Raw genomic sequence first — 12,311 nt, forward strand, 5'->3', positions numbered from 1 at the left:
TCTCTTTCGAGATGGGTGGGACTTGGTGATGAGCTGTGGTCGAGGTATTGGGTAGATGCCAAACCCCGAGGGGCTGGCAATATCACCTCTTCATCTTACCGTAATGCTGACCGCGTCCTCTGTGGTGGGGGCGCTGGCTGCTCTTTAGGGCTGCGATACAGGTGGCGATTCTATGGTCGTGTCTGTGCCGTTTGGGTGCAGGATAGGCAGTTAAGCTTTCCCTGGGATTGAGGCATTCTGGCAGAGGAATTCTAGGCCATTGCGAATAAAGGGAAAGGGACGCATTTCCCCTGCCCCGGCTAGGTTGTTCTCGGTCTATGTCCTCGGACTGTGGTAGCTCCGGGTGGTCGTGGTCGCTCGGTGTTAAATGTGCATGTAACCAAGAAACTTGATTCTCACTTGTGGTTGGTGGTCTTAGACAAGAGAATGGATAGATTGGTTGCAAAAATTTCTGCCATGGCCGTGATCGGAGAGAACATGACCTGCTGTTTATGACCCCAGAAAGGCATCTACAGGTACTCGTGCCTGGTAGAAGTGAGCCTTCCTGGGTTGATGCCGTGAAGTGGACGAGGAAGGTGCAGTGTGGGCACAGTACAAGTGGGTTGCTTGTTTCTGCCTGAGTATCAAGGCGTGAATAGCCCCACCGTCAGGCACTAGCCGCAGCCCCACTTTCGAGCACCAACTTCAACTTCCGCGAGCTCGAAAAATTTCCTTTCCTTTTCTTCTTTCTTCTCCAATTCAAAATATTGAACAACGCAAAACCAACGTTCAGGTTTCTCCTTTATTGATGCGAGGCGCCGCATGTTCTCATGCGCAGTCGCCCACGACCACCGATCGCGAGGAACACAGAATGGAGAACAGACACCAGCGCGCAATCTTGGGTGCGGTGCTTCCCTCTCAACATGGGGAGGATCGCAATGATTGACCGTACATGCACTCGCCTTAACCGCTCTTATTTTGGCATCTCTATAACCTCTTGCTTCTTGATTGTCTGTTCTAGTCTAGGCTATTTGTCGTGCTCTAGGAATCTAAGGGACGTTCGCCAGGTGCTTCTTGGGCTTGCCCCCCCTACCGCCGAACCCCCATTCGATCTGATGTGCCTTCTGTATCGACACCTCGAGGTCGTCTGCCCAAGCCCACACAAGCCCGGGATTCTTCTGAAACATGCGGCCCGCCGCGATGAGGTCCAGGGGCGTGTCGTTGTCGTCCTTGCCGCCTTGGATGATCTCCTCGGCTAGATCGCCCGTCTTGATGCCGCCCACAGCGCTGATGAGCATCTTGTCGCCCACGGCCTTCTTGACGTGCTTGGCCAACGGAGCCTGGTACGCAGGCCCGCCCTTGACCTTCTGCAGCCGGTGGATCCCGCCGCTGGACACGTCTAGAACATCGACGCCGCGCTCGGCAAAGAGGTGCGCCAGCTTGACGGTGTCGTCGATGGTCCAGTTCTCTCCCTGGTAGTCGGGGTTGTTGTCAAGCCAGTCAGTGCCACTGACGCGGACAAACAGAGGCATGGTCTTGGGCATGACAGCGCGGGCACCCTCCACGAGCTCGAGAGCGAGTCGGACGCGGTTCTCGAAGCTGCCGCCGTACTTGTCGGTGCGCTTGTTCACGGCAGGGGACAAGAAGCTCGATACGAGGTAGCCGTGCGCAAAGTGTAGCTCAATAATATCAAAGCCGGCATTGATGGCCCTCTCCACGCTGGCGGTGAAGTCCTTCTTGACCTCATCAATCTCGGCCAGCGACATGGCCCGCGGGGTCGGGTACCCGTCGCCGAAGGGCTCGTCGCTGGGGCCGAGCACGTCGTTGGGCCATCCGCCGGCATCCTCGGCCGCGGTGGCGGCGGCGCTGAGCCAGGGTGCCACAGTCGATGCCTTTCGGCCGGCGTGGGCGAGCTGGATGGCAATGACGGCGTTCTGGCTGTGGGCAAACTCGACGTGCTTGCGCAGACCCTCGATGTGGGCATCGAGCCAGATGCCCGAGTCCTGGGGGGTGATGCGGCCTCGCGGCTGGACTGCCGCAGCCTCAAGCATCATGAAACCGGGCTGTCCGCTCCGTGGTTAGTGTAGATCTAGGCTGTGATGGCTTCGTAGATACGTAGATGCAACTTACACCGCGCTGGATCATGCCGCCGTAGTGGGTGGTGTGCCACATGGTCTGGAAGCCCTCGTGGGCGCTGTACTGGCACATGGGGCTCACCCAGATGCGGTTGGGCAGCTGGACACCGCGGATCTTGAGGGGCGTGAATAGCTTGGGGATGGGGGAGTCATCGTGGGTGCCATAGGCGGTGCCCGCGGGAGGGTCCTGCGCTGGGGTGAAGTACGAGACGCCCTTGGCCGGAGCGGGCGTCAGACTCTTGCCCTCCTTGACCGAGACGGGCGTCCTGGAGAGGGATGGCGGGAGACTGGTGCCCTGGAGATACGGAGCCATTGCGAGGGATGTTGGTGGTGAAGTGTTGTTTGATAGAGAGACTGGGCCAATTGGTGGTGAAGGGTCTTCAATGATGTTTATGTCAATGTCTGCTACTAGTTTAAACTCTGTATAACAAGTCCGGGGCGCGTCAATATATTTATGCCCCAGTATCGATGATGCCATGCCTCCGTACTATGTTCCCAGGTGCTTGACCCCATCCGTCAATGGAGCGTTAGAACGGGTCTGCTTTGTAATGAACGATCGTGGCTCCATTAAGACTGGGGACTTTGGTTTTATTCGTTGATTCTCCTGGAGAGTGGTCGTACGAGAACTACGGATACGCTCTAGCTGTCGGCAATTGAGCCTTCCCGGACGGCCCGGAGCCCCGGAGAGGGGACCACGGAGTTTCGGAGTTGGGAGCGGGCTGCTCTCCTAGCCTTGCAGAGTATGAACCTGCAGGGTTTTCCAATCATTTCCCCTAGGAGAATATTATGCTACACGCCACGGGAATGCCGTCATATTCTAAAATTTCGGAGAAATTTCCTGCTGTCGTATTAGTATATATCGAAGAAACATATCGCGAGACACTCTTGGTGAGACCCGCTGCCCGCTGGGTACTCTATCGGGGCAAGCGGTTAGCAAAAAAAAAAGAAAAAGCGGGATGCCAAAAGTTCAATATCGTATTAATAATGTGTGATCATCGTTTGGTGCGCATACCAGTCGATCGTATTAGTAACAATCCGTATGTGCACTCTGCCTGGGGTTATTTCAGTGACACTATTTGCTATTACTAACACCCAATTGCTTGGGTCTTACCCGAGTAATGGGTTCGTGGGCTCATCCCGGGCTATATCTAGACCTGAAGGATGATAAATCAGTCATTGTCAAAGACATCTTTAAATTTTCTTTGATTGTTAATCGCGGCCCCCTGAAACATGGTACTCCTCGCATGGAGAGATATTGGCAAGTTGAGGATCCAAGGACACACCTTGGTCTAGTATGTGTACCTCGAATCGGCACCTTTATCGACCGCCAGACAGAGAACTGGGAGTTTCTCTAGGAAAGAAAACCCGTGGAAAACTCTGCAATCATTGCTAGAGCGCATGTAGGTACAAAAATTGCATCCATTCGTGAAGAGATGGCGAAGAAGGTGGCTTGGTTCAAGTTGAGGATACCATCACTGGCTCAATTTGATGTATTCATCATATTTCAACCATCGCTGTATCCTTATGAATGAAGCTTCGATATAGTCACATATGAACAGGAGAATGACCGATAGACGTGGTGCAGCGAAGTGAGAGAAGGGCAGTATTAATAACATCCATGTTATCCCGACCACGAACTATTACGTTTCACACCCTAGGGATCCCTTGAGAAGGTATTCTAGGTTATTTGGCCAAAACAATTGGCCAAAACAAGACAAGCTTACGATGCCCAACGCTCGGCTCCTCGAGTGCGCTGACTGGAGGGTCAAATGCCAAGAGATGGCTGCAGCTCTACGGCCAAGAAGAAAGATGCTGGAAGTCTGGGGTATTTTGTTCTGGAACAGCGGTTAGAGCCAAGCGCCACAGCTTACCACCTGCATAGGGTTACATAAATAACCTATATACTATGAGCAGTTATGGGGCCTGTAAGATGGTTGCGTCATGGTAGATCCTCCGGGCGTCTAAGGGCCTGGCGAAGGAGCTTATGTTACCCAATCGGGAAATGGTGTCAGACCGTATCGACGTCCCTGCATAGTGAGGCCAGCCACATGTTTTAGATTAGCTTAATTCGATGCTGCCCAGCCTTACAACTGGGAATATCCATTCACTTTAATGCGGGTTCACGCTCAGCCACACCATGCCCCAGAACATCAACTTGCATGCATGGGGATGTGCCATGGCGATGAGGTCCTATTTTTGGGCCAGAGGAATCCTACTGACCTAATGCATAGGGAGAACGTCACCAACTACAGCAAACATCGACGACGATGCTCTGGAATAGAATGACTCTCTGGCATCAACAGACAGCATGATGGCTCTATTAATAGATGACGCTGGACTTGGCCTCATGGAGTCGAAGCAGGTATAAAGAGACTATGCTCTCTCCTCTGAGCAGTCCATCATTAACAGCCCTCAAACCAACCTCATCAACCATACCACCAACCTCCTGAACCATACCAACAGCCCCTTGACCTCAATACCAGCATCCCCAACTACCTACCCATAATGCCTCGCTTCACCACCGCCGCGGCGCTCCTCGCCGCCGCCGTCGCCGTCCAGGCCGACTCCATCACCCCCCTCCCTGAGTCCGCCAATGACCTCGAGCTCAAGTGGCAGCCCGTCATGGACTTTGACTCGGACAGCTGCTACAACACGGCGGCCATCAGCCCGGACGGCACGCTGAACCCCGGGCTGGACCACACCTGCACGGGCGTCACCGAGAACTGCGACCAGGTCAACCGCCTGTGGAACAGCAACACCTACTCGCGCTCGCGGTGTAATAATGGCGTCTGTGCCATCATGTTAGTTTAAAACTACGAGCGCCCGGTGTCTTTATTGTCTGGCTAATGATGAGGCCTGTTCTAGGTACGAGTACTACTTTGAGAAGGATGTCGTTACCGGGGCGTGTGTTGTCAGTGGCATGGAGGGCGGCCACACCCACGAGTGGGAGAATGTCGTCGTCTTCGTCAAGGACGACAAGGCTGCCATGGTGGCCGGCTCGTGCCACGGCGAGTACGAAAAGGACAATGCCTGGACGACGGAGCCGCGAATGGAAGGTAAGCAGAAAATGCCCATGCTCGCTATTATAAGGGGCCCCCCTTCGTCTCTAACACCAGCTGCCATAGACACGCACCCCAAGGTCGTGTACCACAAGGACGGCGGGTTGACACACTGCTTCCGCATGGGCAACAAGGGCGACGATGATATTGAGAACGAGGAGGGCGTCTGGTACCGCAGCCCGCTGGTCGGCTGGATGGGCTGGCCCGGCAAGGAGGAGAACTACCCTCTGTACTACTCCATGATTGACAACTGGTCTGGCGGTATCGGCCCCAAGATCGACGACGAGAAGTTTGGCGAGAACCTGGCCAAGGCTCAGGGAAGCTTCGTAAGTTTTTCCTCCACTCTGTTGATGAGACCTGCCCATACTGACAGTGTTGATAGTTCCCCGAGTTCGACCCCTACGTCGATGAGTGATGATGGGCTTGACCTGTGTATTAGTGCTGCCGTGAGGCGATTTTGATCTCTTTTATTATAGAATTGGATACTGGTAAAAGGATAACCACGAATAAACAAGCAATGAATTTTTTAACAGCTTAGACGGCCAGCCGATGACATGGAAGAGACGAGACCCACACGATATGGGTGTCCCGTATTCATCAGCATCTACACCATCTTGACCCACCTGGGAAACTGCCGACATGGCGCAGGGGTAACGCGTCGCACTCGTATGCATCCGCTGCAAGTAATGCGAAGATCCTCAGTTCGAATCTGAGTGTCGGCACGCTTTTTTTTTGCTTGCCTTTTTAGTTCATCTTTTTGTCTTTGCTTTGCTGTTGTGTCTTGGTCTTGATGATTTGCAGCGTGTGCACAGTGGTCAAGTCGCCCTGTGTGTGACCAAGGGTGTGGCCGAATACCAACCGTATCAGCAGGTCGCATTCAGGACGGAGTCTATGCAATGATTATCATGCGAGTAAAGGCATCACCTGATTGAAGATGTTGGAAGAAAAATCCAATATCGCCTTTGGGCCTGAATATATATAGCTGTGCATGCAACATTGGGCCGGCTTGCACGACTTGAGAGAATCAGAGACGGACCAGATAGCCAATGTACAGGTATACATACAAATAAGCCAACTCTCCGTAATAGTAAGTGGATAGCAGTGGGAGAAAACGTATAGTTAGATGTAATCGAAGGCTTGAAGTACCCGATAACATGTCTTTCGACTGGCAAGCTCTATCACGATGCACAGCAATCCTCTGGGAGCGAAAATGTCGACGGTATTTGGATACCTCCAGTGACTGCTGGCAAAGAGCCACCGAATCAGATAGGCATCGAGGATCGTTATACTTCGGATAGTGACCACCCCTGGGTGGCGAAGATGCGGGCTGCACTCCCCGTTCTCGTGCCCAAGATCAAGTTCAGACACTGCTTGGGACGATGCTACGGGAAGGGGAGAGGATGGCATATATTAAAGTTTATGGTATTGTGATGAGGGAGATGAGTCGGATTCTACGGCTCTGGCCCTGTTGCAAGCATAGACAACAATATATGTACGATATCACAAAACACACGAATGGTGGTCATGGCCAGTTGATTGAGATAACATTGAAATTGAAGGCTTTCTTCATATGCAACTTGAGCTAAACAATAACCAATCCCCACACCAACTTACTGACCCAGGCCCAGCTCGCGGATGATGATATCAGCCGCCTTCTCACCAATCACCAGCGCCGTATTGTTGGTGTTGGCACCGACATTCTGCGGCGGGATGCTCATATCCGCAATCTTGAGCCCCTTGACGCCGTGCACGTCGAGGTTCGGCCCAACAACACCATTCTTCTCCCGCGGCGCCATCTTGCACGTGCCCAGCGAGTGCCACGTCGTGCCAATGTTCTCGCGCAGCCACGTCTCGATGGCGGCATCGTCCTCGGGCGAGTACACGACGTTCTCGACGCCCTCGCCCAGGGCCTCCTCGGTCTCGACGCACGTGGCGGGCGACCCGGCCGGGAACTGCGGGTGGCCGATGGCCAGCTCGCCGCGGTACATGGCGGTGCGGCGCATCATCTCGCGCGACTTCTTGTACGCCCAGACCTGCTTCTTGAGGTCGACGTCGCCGGCGTCGGTGAAGAAGCCCACGTCAAAGTCGAGCGGGTCGGTGACCTCGGGGCCCGTGATGTGCATGTGGCCGCGCGAGTAGGGGTACGCCGTGTAGTTGCCGATGGTCACGTAGCGGCCCGCGGGGACGGATGTCTGGTCGCCCAGGAAGCTGTCATCCTTGTGTCAGTACGTACCATGTCTGTGTTGGGTGCATGCGAGAGAGAGAGAGAGAGAGAGAGAGAGAGAGAGAGAGAGAGAGACAGTGTGTGGGTGGGTGGGTGTCTTACCATGAGACAAGCCCCACGAGCATCAGCGGCCGGTTGGGCGCGTCCTTAAAGTCTCGGTCCCACGCAGCCTTGAACTCGGGGCCCAGCGCCACGACATCCTCCTCTGTCGGGCGCAGCTTGGACGAGATGTCGATCGAGTTCCAGCCGAGGATCTTGTCCTTGTTCGCGATCAGCGTGCCCACATCCGACCGCCCGCTCAGGATGCCATCGATGGTCTGGTCCTCGACCAGGTTCGTCCGGTACGGCAGCAGCGACAGGTTGTGGTCCTCGTACTCGCGGCCCACGCCGGGGAGGTCGACCCGGACGGGAACGCCCGCGCGCTTCAGCACCTCTGGGTCGCCGAGGCCGGACCTCTCCAGCACGGGGGGGGTGCCGCACGCGCCGCACGACACGACGACCAGCTTGCGCGCCGTCACCGTCTTCTTGGCTGGGCCGGTGCCCTGGATGTCGCCCGTGGGCTGCAGGCCCGGGTTGGGCGAGTACTCGACGCCGACGGCGCGCGTGTTGGACTCGTCCAGCAGCACGCGCACCACCTTGGACTCGACCAGGACGTGCAGGTTGGGGTACGTCTCGGGCTGCGCCAGCTTGGGGTGCACGTAGCAGTGGGCCGTGTCCTGGCGGCGGCCGTCGGGCGAGACGTAGCGCATCCAGCGCTGGATGCCGTCGTTGGCGTCGAGGTCCTGCAGGTCTGCGATCTCCGGGTAGCCCACCTTGGCGGCGGCCTGGATGAAGTCCTCCTCCGAGGTCGAGGCTGTGTGGGTGCTGCGCGAGATGTGGATGGGGCCGTCGTGGCCGTGGTCCTCGGGGTTGCCGGGGCCGTGGTACGTCTCGAGCTGGTAAATTGCCACTTGTCAGCACACGGGTACTGTCCAAGGCTGGGGGGAGAATGCAAATGCCCACCTTGTTCATGAACGGCTTCACCTCGTCGGCCGACCAGCCCTCGGTCTGCCACGAGTCAAAGTCGGAGCGCTGGGCGCGCGTGTACATCATAAAGTTGATGGACGAGCCACCACCGAGGGTGCCTCCCGAGGGCACGATGGGCTCGCGGCCGCCCAGCTGCTCGGCCTTGTTGCCCTTGTAGAAGATGGCCGTGGTGCTGGTGGGCGCCAGGTGGTTCAGGAACAGGGCCGGGTGCACGACGGTGGGCTCATTGTGGTTGTTGGCACCGCCCTCGATGACCAGCACCGAGAGCTTGGGGTCGGCTGCTGCGAGGCGTCCCGCGATGATGCACGCAGCAGTGCCACCTGGTCTCGAGGTCAGCCCACGTTGTTCGTTATTCCTGCCCTCCTCCCCATGGCCAGCATGGAGGAGCTCAGCATGGAGGAGCTCAATGGCATGCCCTACCTCCGGCGATGATGACATCCACCTCGGTGATCTCCTCGGCCAGCTTCGTGTACAGCCCCATGATGGATATAGGTCAATGGTGGGAATTGGGATGGAATGGGAGCAACAGAGCCGTCTCAACGCAGGACCTGTGGCCTTCTCCTCCTCGCCCGTCGACTCCGCACCCCTCTGCATCTTATACCTCGAGGGACCCGCGGGACCGCTCGCGGCTCCGATGGGGAGAGATGGTGCTGCGGTCTGTTGGCCGCCCCTCCTCAGCTCGCGTCACCCGGCCATTTGACCCCGCCATTGTCCAAGGGTGCTGGGCTGGTTGGCATCTGGCAGGAGAGTACATACATACGTAGTCGTGGTAGTACCAACTTGGCATCGGGCGGTCCGGGGTGCCCTGGCTGAATGGGGAACACTTGATCCGCTGCTGGACGAACGCCATGGATGGTTCAGTATCCATTTGCCTAGTTCCCGAGTCCAACTTTCCAAGTCCAGTCCGGGATTGCTCTGTGGGGAGCTGTCAGGCCACACTGCCCCCCTTTTCTGCTCTCGCGACCAAATTCCGCAGCCACCCTGGCACTATCGGTGGCCTCTTTCTTGCTACGATACGATACGTACAGAGTAATAGTGCGGCGCTGCATGCAGACTTCGGCCGACGACTGGCAGATGGCACGATTGCAGCAGCACTGGCACCCAGGAACCCAGGGATCCTTCGCCGAGTTTCATCAGGGTCGGGTGCAGGGTTCAGGGGTTCGTTCTCCTGCAGATGGCTGATGGGGGCCATGCAGCAGCCATGCATCCATATCATGTATGGCCCAGCTGCTCCTCGGCGGTCTGGCTTTGTCCAAATGGCTTGTGGATACATTAGTGGTGTGGAAATCCACAGCCACCTATTTCCATTACGATGCGGGTACGGAGTGCGTTTGTCCTGAATGTTCATTTCCCCTCTCTGGAGGTTGTTGGCCTGGGAGGGGCGGGCTGGGGAGACGGCACTTGGGTAACACGTCTACTCCCCGAATGGTGAGCTTCACTACCTTGCGCAAATCGGGTGGCCAGTTATTCTCTTCATGTCTATGTAACGTCTAGGTATAAAATAAAACAGAATAAAGCACACAGAAGAAAAAACACAGCAAAGAAGAATCAGAGGTCTAGTAAATAAAGCTCCCCTCCACCGGGGGGCCATGCACGCCTCCTCAGCCAAACGACGACCCATGGCCATGGTGGTGCTGCAGATTGCGCGTCGAGGACTCGGAGCTGCCATCCTCGTCCCCCTCCTCGTCGCGCCGCCGCGACGTGATCCTTGTCTGGACAATCTTGGTGATGCCCCCCGTGCCCGACGCGCCGGCGCCGCCCTTGCCGGTGCTGGTGTAGCCCTCGCCGCTGGCCTCGCAGCTGGTCGCGTTGCCCGAGAAGGGGTCGACGGCCTGCCCGTTGGTGCCCGTGTGGACGTGCGAGCTGCCGCCGGCGCCGCCCTGCTTGCCAAACGTGGGCCGCTTGGACGAGTGCAGCTCGGTGCCGCTGGCGTAGTAGGGGTTGTTGGCGGTGGCGCGCACGACCTTGACGATGAGCTCGGCAATGTTCATCTCGATGTGGAGCTTGAGGATGTAGACGAGGGGGTGGAACTGGATGTAGCTGGGGGAGAGGGGGAGTCAGCTTGGGGCACACGACAAGAGTTGGAGGACGTACATGGTGCCATTGCCAATGGACATGCTTCCGATCAGGATAATCTACGCAGCCAGTGTCAGCATTCGTCGTTCTGTGAGGAGGAGGACCAAGGGCCCCGGGGGGGGGGGGGGGGGGCGTGCTCACATCCAAGCTCATGGACACGGCGACCATGAACATGTTGAACTTGAAGAGCGGCATGTACTTGGTCAGGCCATTGTCGATCAGCCTGGTGCGCACCAGGAAGATGAAGTAGAGGTTGAGGGCGGCGTCGACGAGGAGGAAGATGCCCTTCTCGATGCGGTCCCAGATCTCGTTGACGTGCATGTACGTCTCGGAGATCTGCAGGCGCGCGGGGATCCAGATGCAGAAGACGCTGATGTTGACGAGGCCCAGGATGACGCCCACGATCCACTTGAGCTTGACGGCCCGGTGCTGGTTGACCATGAGCAGCGCGATCCGGTTGATGATGATGCCGCAGATGCACTGGATCTGGATCACCCAGAGACACACTGGAGGGGGGCCACATGTCAGTACTGCAGTCCTGCCGGTGGCTTCAAAAATGAACAATGCTTCTTACGCAGGGAGAAGAAGACCCAGAAACTACACCAGTAGCCGTCAGCAAACCCATCGACTCCTATGGTTGGGAAGGGGTGGGGGCAGGGCATTTCGCCAACGCACTCAGTGGGGATGATGCCTCGCAGGTACAGCCACGATAGAATACCGATAATCATGGAGGCGGCCCATTCGGCCCAGATCATGATGATGTAGGCGTTGGCCTTGCGCGCGCGACGCCATGTCTGCCTGGTCTGGCGCACGCACTTGACGCAGCCGAAGAAGCCCGCGGCCAGCGAGAAGCCCCAGATGATGCTGGCGATGAGCAGGTCGTCGAGGGTCGGCTCCGACACCTTGAAGTGGTCGGGGACCAGGAAGCCGGGCATGGTCGGTCGAGACCTCGAGGAGGCTCCGGCGGTGAAAGTGCGAGTCGAGATTCGAGAAGATGCGAGTTCTTGGCCGGGTTCAGGTCAGCATGTCGTCGAGGGAGGTGTGCTTAAAGAGTGGAAGCATCAGAAGGACATGCAATTATGGCAGGGCCAGCCTTGTGAAGAATGCAATCATCTTTTGTTTTTTTTAGGAGCAGGTAAGAAAGAGTAGTAGTATTGTTCGTATCCGTAGAGCAGGTATTATTACTGCGATGGTTGATCTGCCGTCTTGCAACGTCTCTCCCCTGATCCTGGGCAGAGTTTTCCCCAAACAGGGCGACACGGCGAGAGCCTGGCAAAACTTGGAAACCTGACAGTCGGTTCTGACAGCAGCCTGCAACGCCCCGTCCTGGATGGGGAAAGGCAGGACGAATTCCCTCTTCCAGGATTCACGTCCCAGTGTGCCCCGTTGTGCCCCATAATGCTATTAGCGGGCAAAGCACTCGCCTGTCGTGCAGCGTCCTAAACATTCCGGTCCGTATCCCCCGGCTCCTCCGACAAGGGCCGCGGTACTCGGGGCGGAACCGGATCGTCTGGTGATTCGCCCTCGGCCTCCCCTGGGATGCCATTGGCTTCCACCGTCTCCATGGCATCCATCGTGGTGGAGATATCCGAGTCCGGGGTACCGGGGGTCGCATGATTCTACCATTTGGCAAGCTTGGCCTGACCCCTCCAAGGACCCGGTATTCGTTTCCTTGGCGTTATACATGTCCCGCGGCGAATATAGCCCTGCTGGATCCTGGATCCCTCCGAGGTGGCACCTGCATCCCTGACATGACACAGAGGCCTGCGGTCAGCAATCCCATCTTGCCACGATTGTTGCGTGCATTCAAGG

At 56.8% G+C, this 12,311-nt stretch overlaps 4 protein-coding genes and 1 non-coding gene across 5 annotated transcripts; 2 read left to right on the forward strand and 3 right to left on the reverse strand.

Moving 5' to 3' along the window:
* Positions 1-1,028: 1,028 nt before the first annotated feature.
* Positions 1,029-2,427, reverse strand: OYE32 (NADH:flavin oxidoreductase/NADH oxidase; the record flags this gene model as incomplete). Its single annotated transcript, XM_083192207.1, has 2 exons — positions 1,029-2,042; positions 2,110-2,427. 2 exons carry the CDS (start codon positions 2,425-2,427, stop codon positions 1,029-1,031), a joined length of 1,332 nt encoding a protein of 443 aa, XP_083051264.1.
* Positions 2,428-4,619: 2,192 nt separating this feature from the next.
* ACO1O0_002743 (NPP1 family protein) lies at positions 4,620-5,588 on the forward strand (the record flags this gene model as incomplete). The annotated part of the gene is made up of 4 exons (XM_083192208.1): positions 4,620-4,915; positions 4,980-5,170; positions 5,240-5,499; positions 5,556-5,588. 4 exons carry the CDS (start codon positions 4,620-4,622, stop codon positions 5,586-5,588), a joined length of 780 nt encoding a protein of 259 aa, XP_083051265.1.
* Positions 5,589-5,806: 218 nt separating this feature from the next.
* Positions 5,807-5,895, forward strand: ACO1O0_002744. The gene has a single exon. It is a non-coding gene; the product is annotated as a tRNA-Thr (tRNA).
* Positions 5,896-6,783: 888 nt separating this feature from the next.
* Positions 6,784-8,904, reverse strand: ACO1O0_002745 (GMC oxidoreductase-domain-containing protein; the record flags this gene model as incomplete). Its single annotated transcript, XM_083192209.1, has 4 exons — positions 6,784-7,381; positions 7,500-8,332; positions 8,400-8,743; positions 8,844-8,904. The coding sequence occupies 4 exons, from the start codon at positions 8,902-8,904 to the stop codon at positions 6,784-6,786; spliced, it is 1,836 nt and encodes a 611-aa protein (XP_083051266.1).
* A 1,120-nt stretch (positions 8,905-10,024) lies between these two features.
* ACO1O0_002746 (uncharacterized protein) lies at positions 10,025-11,434 on the reverse strand (the record flags this gene model as incomplete). The annotated part of the gene is made up of 5 exons (XM_083192210.1): positions 10,025-10,463; positions 10,518-10,558; positions 10,641-11,005; positions 11,074-11,096; positions 11,175-11,434. The coding sequence occupies 5 exons, from the start codon at positions 11,432-11,434 to the stop codon at positions 10,025-10,027; spliced, it is 1,128 nt and encodes a 375-aa protein (XP_083051267.1).
* Positions 11,435-12,311: the final 877 nt, after the last annotated feature.

The sequence above is a fragment of the Amphichorda felina genome (genome assembly GCF_050947745.1).
Source record: "Amphichorda felina strain 45539 chromosome Unknown scaffold_3, whole genome shotgun sequence".
Classification (NCBI taxonomy): domain Eukaryota; kingdom Fungi; phylum Ascomycota; class Sordariomycetes; order Hypocreales; family Bionectriaceae; genus Amphichorda; species Amphichorda felina.